The 10,034-nt window shown below is 47.7% G+C and overlaps 1 protein-coding gene across 3 annotated transcripts in view; it reads left to right on the forward strand.

The window, feature by feature from the left end:
* PARK7 (Parkinsonism associated deglycase) overlaps window positions 1–5,738 on the forward strand; it is a 22,794-nt gene extending 17,056 nt beyond the window's left edge. For all 3 annotated transcript variants that reach the window (XM_017498325.2, XM_017498328.2, XM_017498327.2), the window contains one exon: window positions 5,346–5,738. In XM_017498325.2, coding sequence (XP_017353814.1) covers window positions 5,346–5,506 — 161 coding nt within the window. In that variant the 3' untranslated portion in view covers window positions 5,507–5,738. The remainder of the gene's footprint in view (window positions 1–5,345) is intronic.
* Window positions 5,739–10,034: the final 4,296 nt, after the last annotated feature.

Raw genomic sequence — 10,034 nt, forward strand, 5'->3', positions numbered from 1 at the left:
TTTTGTATTTTTAGTAGAGACGGGGTTTCACCATGTTGACCAGGATGGTCTCGATCTCTTGACCTCGTGATCCACCCGCCTCGGCCTCCCAAAGTGCTGGGATTACAGGCTTGAGCCATCGCGCCCGGCCCTGACAGGTGGTTCTTATTAATAAATACACAGATGTTCTGCATATACACGTAACTCAGGAATACCAGGTAGGCAGCTGTTACCCGCCTACCACTAATTACAAACTAAAAGTAACTTCCACGGGGGAGCCGTGGGGGCAGGGTAAACTGAATGTTTCTCAACAATTCATTATACTGCATGTTTTTAAATTACTAAACTTTTGTCTTTTTAGGCAATTTTAGGTTCACAGCAGTTCCCATCTTCTTCACCCACTCCTCACCCCCACCCCCGCCCCGGCCATGCATAGCCTCCCCTACTGTCAGCATCCTGCACCGGAATCTGCATGTACATTGACACATCATCATCCAGAGTCTACAGTTTACATCAGGGTTCTCTCTTGGTGTTGTACATTCTACATACGCTTATATTTGATCGAGAGCAGTGTTTTTCTGAAAATCCATGGTTGGTTTATTTGTTTATTTGAGGCAGAGGCTCGCTCTGTCACTCAGGATGGAGAGCAGTAGTGTGATCTCAGTTCACTGTAACCGCCACCTCTTGGGATCAGGCAGTTCTCTCACCTCAGCCTCCCAGGTAGCTGGAAGTATGGGCAGGAGCCACCACACTTGACTAGTTTTTAAATTTTTTTGTAGAAACAGGGTTTAACTATATTGCACAGGCTGGTCTTGAACTCCTGGCCTCAAGTGATCCTTCTGGCTTGGCCTCCCAAAACATTAGGATTACAGATGTGAGCCAGTGTGCCCCGCTCATGGTTTTATTTTAGTTGCTTAGAAAGATACTATGTTTTCATTAAAACTATCTGCATGAAAATTGGTAATTTTTAAAAAGGCTCTGGTTTCTGGGCATTTTAAATGTAGGAATTTAAGCTGATAGAGGGATTTTAGAGAGTTGGAAAGAAATGTAAAGAGCAGAACTGGGCTCCCTTTGTGATCTGTTCAGAGGGAAGACTCAGCAGAGCAGGTTCCTGCATTACCTGAAGGTATGCCTATTGCATCTGTTTTCCTTTAGTGCCTCAAAAACATTGAAGTTAGTTAGGCTTAGAAAAATATCAGATTGTTGATGCTCAAACACTCGGAGTTTACAAAAAGCACATTGCCCTACATTATTTTGGTGGAGCCTCCTGGTCTCCAGTGCCTAGCAAGGCAGGTGGTATCATTCTGGCTTCACAAACAAGGAGACTGCGGCCAGATCTCAAGCCCAGCCCTCTGCCTTGCATCCAGTTTTGCCTTCCTGCCCCTCCTCTGCTCTGTGGTAGCTAGGCTCCCACCCACATTTAAGTTACTAGGCGTTGGATTTAGTCAGTAACCCGTATTGTAAGAAATGGATACTTGAAATGTCTACCCCTTCAGGACACTTTTGAGAGGTAGAGCTGCAGTCGTCACTTGAGGGTCTGCTCTGGGTGAGGCCCTTTTCCTCATCGTGAACTTGAAAGATCAGTGTGACAGTTTCTCCTGAGATAAGCAATCCCATCTGAAGGGGATAGTCTTTTTTTGGGTAGATTCAGGGTCTCCCTATGTTGCCCAGGCTGTACTTAAACTCCTGGGTTCAAATGATCTTCCTGCCTTGGTCTCCCAAAATGCTGGAATTACAGGTGTGTGCCACCAGCTCCAGCACCCCCATAGTCTTTTAATTCCTCAGATTTTAAAACAAGTTATAGCTGTAATGTCTGGTTTTCTTTCTCATTTGTCCACTGTTTTATGGCATCCGCATGCCTGGTCCCACACCTGAGCACTGAAGAGCAGGGTCTCTGGAGCCTGGCATCATGGGGTGGCCCCCAACTTCCCCACTCACGGTGGGAAGGTTCCTTAGTCTGAGCCTGTTTCCTCATCCATTGCCTGAGGATAAACCTGCTTCAGGATTGTTGGTGAAAAGGCTGCCCTCACCCAGCCTCTGTAATGCCACTGCATACCACCACTGCTTAGTACTGTTTGCTGGGTTGGTGTCATTCTCATTTTACCAAAAAGTGAGGCTCAGAGAGGTCAGACAGCCACTAAATGGCAGACCTGGGATTTGAAACCAGAGCTCTGCTCAGGGGTCGACCGAGTGCTCCCCAAAGGCCAGATGGTAAATACTGCAGGCTTTCCAGGACTTCAGCTCTCTGGCAGCTACTCAACTGCTGCAGCTCCACAGTAGCTACATACAGTATTAAACATGCAGGGTGGCTTTGTGCCAGCAAAGCTGCATTTGCAAAACAGGCAGCATCCTGGTCTCGGCCCTCGGGCTTATAGTTGCTGAGCTGACCTGTGTTCCGTTGCCTTTTTTTTTTTTTTTTTTTTTGAGTTGGAGTCTTACTCTGTCGCCCAGGCCGGAGTGCAGTGGCACGATCTCACCTCACTGCACCTTCCGCCTCCCAGATTCAAGCGATTCTCTTGCCTCAGCCTCCCAAGTAGCTGGGATTACAGGCGCTCACCACCACGCCCAGCTAATTTTTGTATTTTTAGTAGAGATGGGGTTTCACCATATTGATGAGGCTGGTCTCAAACTCCTGCCCTCAGGTGATCCACCCACCTTGGCCCCCCAAAGTGCTGGGATTACAAGCGTGAGCCACCATGCCCAGGCTCCCATTGCTTTTTCTCTGAAGAGACTTTAAGACTTGGAGTCTGGTTTAAAACAAACAAACAAAAAAATCTGCTGGTTGGAATGGGAGATGTAAAATCTGAATTCACTGTAGGGTCACAATTCCAGCCTCAAGTTTGCACTGCGCCTTCCTGGTGCTGGCGGGGTGCATGTTCTGCCTTTACCACTGGGTGGAAGCAGTTGGTAACCATAAACCTTTTGCTTTGCCGGGTTAAAAGACTGAAAAGAACCATAGAACCTTTAAGCATATATAGCCAGTTTAAGCCCTGTCTGCACTGTTTTAGCTACAAAGATACTGTCAAGTGAACCATTTACAGTTGTGCTTCGTGTTGTTCCACTCTCAGCCATGCGTCTCACGGTCGCTCCGGAAGACCTAGCCCAGCCCGTTTCTAGGTTAGCATTTGAAATGGTCTTGGCCTGGTTTAACCATCAGTAAATGAGGCCAGATTATGAAAACCTTTTTCTCTCAAACTAGGGATCCTCTTTTTCTCTACAATAGTTAAATTGAAAATTTTTGATGTACTCTATTCGTTTATTTTGGTGGGTGACCTGATTTTTAAAATTTTTTAGATTAGTCAAGCACAGTAGTGAGAAGGGGAGAAAGAGTAGAACAAGGAGTATCTGAACGATCAGTTGAGACAACTCACCACCTTCTACCAGCCGGGAGTAACTGACTGTGAGCCATCAATTGAGATACTCACCACGTTCTACCAGCCAGGAGTAACTGACTGTGAGCCATCAATTGAGACAACTCACTGCCTTTGACCAGCCAGTGGCTTGTTTTTTTAGTGGTGTAGTAAGACATAAAGTTCCTGTAGTCATTGTTAATCTCCTTGGAAAAGAGATGAATATTGTTTGGTTTCAAAAGCTCATTAATATAGCAGAAGCACTCTGTTTCTGTTGGAAGGGAGATTTTTGGATGAATTTTCCTGTGTTCATTGAACAAATGTTTCCTAAGCTCTTCCTTAGTGCCTGGCACTGGGAACAGAAAAAGGAAGAAGAGGAAGCTGTGCCCTCGGGGTGTTCTCAGGCACAGTGGTGAGCTCTGGTGGCGAGAGCCGCCTGCCTGCCTGTGTGGCTGGTGCATCAGGATAGAGCAGGAGTTCACGGAGGAGCTTTGTCACTTCCCCCTCCCTAAATCTGTTCTGTGTCCCACGTCACTGAGTGGTTCAGCATCACCCAGTCACCTGGGACAGATAGCTGTGAGTCATCCTTGAAGCCTCCTCGCCTAGTCCTTCATTGCAAACCTTCATTTCCTCTGGATCACTGTCACCAGCCTAGTGCAGGCACCACCAGCTCCCACCCAGACAGCAGGTTCCTTTTCTTCTCCCTTCTGGTCCCAGCCTAGTCTCTGTGCAAAGGCCAGACCGAAGAGGCCTCCATGCTCCGTGACATGGAGTTCAATGTGACCTTCAGGTGCTGGAGAGTTGGCAAGGGCTTTCCATGGGGAACTGGCTATGCCCCACTTTGCACTCAGGAGAGTTAGCTTTTGGGTGCTCGGATGGGTTGAAGGGGTACACAGCTGGAAGGGTGAGCTATAATCATGCAGAGATTCTTCCCCTTTAAAGCAAGGGAAAGGTACAGAAAGGAGATCAAGTCGAGAATGGTGCTTGTTGGCCTTGACCTCACTCTTCAGGGGCACCTCCTTTATGCCGTGGATATCGTTGGCCAGACGGACTGTTGAAGGCCCAGCCCCTTTAAAGAGCAAACAATAAACAATGAAATGAAACGTTTATAGATTGTGATAGATTGTGCCAATTCTGGGAGGGCAGTAAATAGGATGCAGTGATAGAGTCAACAGAGGAACCTAATTTGGGGGGGTGGGGGTGGTCACAGATACCCTCTCTGAGGGGTTTTTGTTGATGCCCAAACTGAAACCAAAGGGGCAAAGCACTGCAAAAAGCTGGTCTCTGGGTGGAGGGAGCAGCCCTTGAGCTCTTCCTGGAGCAGGAGAGAACCTGTTGTATTCAGTAAGGGAAACTCCAGGTGGGAGAGTGATAGGGATGGGTATGGGGAGGGAGGTTAGGCCCTGTGTGCAGTGGGAGAGACTGGTGACTACCTGCTGTGGAGGGGCAGAGCTCAGGGCATTCATGCTTAAGAATCCCAGTTTTCATATTATGTTTGCCAAGAAATAGCCAACTGGCGGGCATGGTGGTGTGAGGATGCAGAAGGAAAGTAGTTTTTGAGAATGAATGTTGTTTCTACTTGCACACACACATGCATACCTGCTGTGCTGTGGTTGTTTTTGAGGCATCAGGGTATGTGTTGCCACGTGTTGATCCCGGTGGCTTCTGCCTTCAGCGTTACTGTACCCAACTCATGCTTCCTCCAGCACTTCTGAATTGACAGTTGAGCTTTGTTGTAAAATAGTGATGTAACTGTCATTTACTGACACTCCCCCAACACTTAAAAGTTTAGCAGCTGCGTTTAACTTTCACATATTTCATTCTGACTGGTTTCTCTCAGCCTTTGCTCTACACAGTTTTAAAAATACTTTTGTGGAGGGCTTTTAAGAGCTTGGAATGCTGAGTAGATGTTTTTGAATGGCTAGTTACGTGCTGTAATAGTGAGTTGAATTGGTAAGTAATCTTTCTTGTCACATAGCCCATTAGAATGTCACCTTTTCTGTTTCTGCTTTGCAGGTCATTACACCTACTCTGAGAATCGGGTGGAAAAGGACGGCCTAATTCTTACAAGCCGTGGGCCTGGGACCAGCTTCGAGTTCGCGCTTGCAATTGTTGAAGCCCTGAACGGCAAGGAGGTGGCAGCTCAAGTGAAGGCTCCACTTGTTCTTAAAGACTAGGGCAGCAAAGTGTGACAATCACCTAGAGAAACAGGCCTTAGGAATCTATTCTCACTGTGTTCGCTCTGAACAGAACAATGGTAGGTTAATGTGTTCCTAAGCTGCCCTCATTACTGCTTTTGTGAAGTATAGTTGTGAAGTCATAACTACACAGAGATCTTCCAACCTACAAATTGTGTCTATACATTTCTAAGCCTTGTTTGCAGAATAAACAGGGCATTTAGCAAACTAATGATCGTTCCCTGTTTTGTCTCTCATTTCTTTTGTGAAATTCCTTATTACCTTTGTTTGCAACTCTTAACGGTCCAGCAAGGAGGAAAAGCATACAAGTAGAATTTTAAGAGGCTTGTGATTTTCTCCGCTTATTAGCTAGGTGTTTTTAATATGCTAGTAAAAAATACCAATGAGGGCTAGGTGTGGTGGCTCATGCCTGTAATCACAGCACTTTGGGAAGCCCAATCAGGAGGATTGCTTGAGGCCAGGAGTTCAAGACCAGCCTGGGCAATATAGCAAGACTCCATCTCAACAAAAAAATACAAAAATTAGCCAGGCATGGTGGCATGCACCTGTAGTCCCAGCTACTCAGGAGCCTGAGGTGGGAGGATCGCTTGAGCCCAGGCCCTCAAGGCTGCAGTGAGCTGTGATCACACTGCTGCACTCCAACCTGGATATAGCAAGACCTGATATAGCAAGACCCTGTCTTCAAAAAAAAAAAAAAAAAAAAAAAAGATTGGCTGTCCTGGTGAATTTTTTTACACTAGTTCCTTTTTCCATTATGGAAAGAGTCCTTGGATAAAAACTTTTTAAGGTTGGCCCAACATCGCTTTTCCCTTCCCCAGGTGATAGCATCCAGCATTCCTTGTGAACCACTCAATTCCTCCTGGGTGGGCACATGACCCAGACCCAGCCAATCAGAGCCTTGTTTACCTCTGGCCATGTGACCCAGGTGAGATCAGTCAGTCCACAAGACTCCACTGGAGTGTCTCATAGCTGCTGTACTCTCTCTCTGCTGGAGTGGCCAAGGGGATACTCTGGCAACCCGGAGCATTGGCAGCCATCTCACTGCCAGCGAAAGGCCTACCTGGGGGTGGCCCTCAGAGTGTAGGTGGCTGACGGTGGTCCAGAAGGCCAGGCAGATATTAACTTTTACAAGTGCAAACACATGTAATTGTCTATTTTATAAGTGCTTTTACAGATGTTAAAGAATACCAAGGGAGAGACAATTTACATGGTGGAGGTGGGTGGGGTGGGGCTTCTGAGGAAGTGACGTCTGAGGCAGGAAGTAAGAGCAGTGCTTAGGTTTTCATTCCTTCCCCAGCTGTGTGCTCAGTTAGTACCTACTGTGTGCCAGGTGCTGTTCCTGGTGCTGGGAATACACCAGAGAGAAACACAGCCTTTGTCCTTGGGGAGTTTACTCCGTGGGCGATGAAATGAAAGCAAATACTAAAACACCCACATGCTATGAAGAAAATGAAGGAGGGTAAGGAGGCAGTGACGGGGGAATTGCATGATGGGCAGCGAAGGCCTCTTTGAAAAGAAATCTCGGGGAATCTGAGGACATTTGGGTGTGAAAGATACAAGTAGGTGTCTGTTCAGAGTGTACCAGGCAGCAGGAGCAAGGAGTGTAAAGGCCCTGAGGTAGGAGTGGGCCTGGGCCTCTGTGATGGAGCACAACCTGCGGAGCAGCGAGGGGCGGGTTAGGGGAACGTGGTAGGAGGTGAAGTTGGAGAGGTAGCTAGGGCCACAGCAAGCTGTCAAGACTCAGTAGAGACAGAACCACTGGAGAGACCTAACCCACCTGGTTTAAAGGCTGGCTCTGCTCCTTCCGGAGCAGGCGTGCAGGCAGGCGGGATGCTGAGGCCAGTCAGGTGGCAGCGTTGGGCACCTACTCGGTGTGAGAGGAAGGGCATCTGGGGCAACACCCACTTTTCTTTTTGAAACAGTCTTCTTGTCACCAGCCTGTTTGAAACAGGCTGTAGTGCAGTGGTGTGATCTTAGCTCATTGCAACCTCCACCTCCCAAGTTCAAGCGATTCTCCTGCCTTAGCCTCCCGAGTAGCTGGGATTACAGATGTGCACCACCATGCCCAGCTAATTTTTGTATTTTTGGTAGAGACAGGGTTTTCCCATGTTGGCCAGGCTGGACTCGAACTCCTGGTCTCAAGTGATCCGCCTGCCTTACCCTCCCAAAGTGCTGGGATTACAAGCATGAGCCACCATGCCCAGCCACAACCGCTACGTTTCTGACTTGAACACAGATCATGTGGAGATTTGATGTCCTGAGTTTTGAAGGAGTCCTTGGGAGAGGGGCTGGGATGAATTTAGAGTTCAGATTGGTGAATTTCAGATGTCTGCAAAATACATTTTTTTTTTAGACAGAGTTTTGCTCTGTTTCCCAGGCTGGAGTGCAGTGGCACGAACTCAGCTTACTGCAATCTCTGCCTCCTAGGTTCAAGCGATTCTCCTGCCTTAGCCTTCTGAGTAGCTGGGATTACAGGCGGGCCCCACCATGCCAGGCTATTTTGTATTTATAGTAGAGATGGGGTTTCATCATGTTGGTCAGGCTGGTCTCAAACTCCTGACCTCATGATCCGCCCACCTCAGCCTCCCAAAGTGTTGGGATTACAGGCGTGAGCCACCATGCCTGGCGGATACCTGTTATTTGAAAGTCACAAATTGCTGATCTGAAAACCATTTATTACTAATAGTGAACATCTGTAACCTCTCTCAGGTTTGCTACGTGTTTTGCCAGCATCCCTTACCTCTGAATAATTATGCTCCTTGGAATTTTAGAGACATCTACAGGAAGGGAGATATTGAAAGACATTCGCTGAGTTTTTGTGCCTTTAGGGCAGCAGGAAAAGATGTTTCTACTTGGAGGTTTCTAAAGAGCATCTCTAACAGAAATCAGTGTTATCAGAGCCCCGGCATTGCAGTGAAGATTTCTTTCCCTTTCCCTGACAGTGTCTGGGGTGGGGGCTCTAGAAACCAGCTTTGTCTAAACCTTGGGCTTTTTCTGGTCCTTCTTGAATGACTAGCTTTTCGCATGTTGATAACATTTTTAAAGCCTCCACCCTCTCTTATCTGCCTGCTTCTTTCCCAGGCTGAACAAACTTGCTTCCTAACTTCTAGTAAGCAGGGAGGGGGCAAACAAAAATTGGGAACTTAAGTGGGAGGGGCGCTGTCTACACTTGAAAAGTGACCTGGAGTCAGAATTCAGGTGTGTGGCAATTAGCTTGATTGCTCTCCTCCTGAGTTGGGGTGGGGGCGGGGCCTCTGCCATCTTAGAGACAGTAACAGTTGCTTTGAGAGCCCAACTGGCTTGCCCAAGGACCCCAGAGAGTTAGGAAGGAGACCTGAAACTTCCTCTTTCTGGAAGAGCACCCAAGCCTCCAACTAACTCAAAGCCACGGCTTGCCCCACTGGGCAAGGGGCAGCCAGGTACCCATTAACTGAATTCCTGAGGCCAAAGACAGAGTTGCTCTAGGGCTGTCATGGCCCTGCCCTGTGCGCTTCCGAATGGAAGTTTGCTACCCAGGTGCTAACTGGTTTCATAGGGAAAGGGCCGGGGTTACTGACCCCTGCCTGCCATGTGGCCTGCTAGGAGCTTAACTTCGTGGGTTAGGGCTGAAGATGTGTTTTCTTTCACAACTTATACAAAAGGATCAGATTCTATCCAAAATCCCAAGAGGGATTGCATTCTGCCCCTGCTTTTTCATTTACCATATCTTAAGAGAGCTTCCCTCTGTCAGTATGTGGACATTTATGTGCCGCATCATCCAACTCTGTCCAAACAATAACCCTAGAAAGTGGCCATTGGTATCATCCATTATAGAGAAGAAAGTCTTTCTAGAGGTCAACAGCCTACTGGGCCTATGCCATAGGATCCATTTCTGTAAATCCAACATTAAATGTAAAGTACGATTTTAGGGTAGCCAACCGTATCATCTGAGTCTAGTTACTCCATATTCTAGGGTGTTGGTTTCCCAAGAAATGAGAACACCATATTCTCCTGCAGCCGGTTCTCCTGCAGAATCATCTGGTTGTTTTTTTTTAGAAAGCACCCTGCCTTTGCCCTTAGTAAAGGGAAGCAGCAGCAGGGACCTGGGCATCCAAGGCACGCTAGAGAGGTCTGGGCTGCTCTCAGACTCTTCCCTGTTTATTAGCTACAGCATTTTCCCCATGCACATGTGTGGTCTGTCAACATGGTGCAGAGGAAGGGGCTGTTCCTTTTCACATCTGGGCGGGACACACTCTTCACAGTACTAGCATAAGGTCCTTCTGGAGCTGGTCCTTTCCCTAGACCCTAGCTTGAGTCCCAAGGCATCCAGGCTGGGGCCAAGGGCTCCTATGGGACTGAGCACTAAGGAAGGTCTTTAGCACTGGGAAGAATGTGAATGTTGCATTCACCACCATTACCATCACCATCACCAGCAGCATCATCATCAACATCCCCACCGTCATCACCACCACAGTCACCCTCACCACCACCATCATCACCACTATCACCCCATCATCACCATCACCAC

The sequence above is a fragment of the Cebus imitator genome, unplaced genomic scaffold (assembly GCF_001604975.1).
Source record: "Cebus imitator isolate Cc_AM_T3 unplaced genomic scaffold, Cebus_imitator-1.0 Scaffold240, whole genome shotgun sequence".
Classification (NCBI taxonomy): domain Eukaryota; kingdom Metazoa; phylum Chordata; class Mammalia; order Primates; family Cebidae; genus Cebus; species Cebus imitator.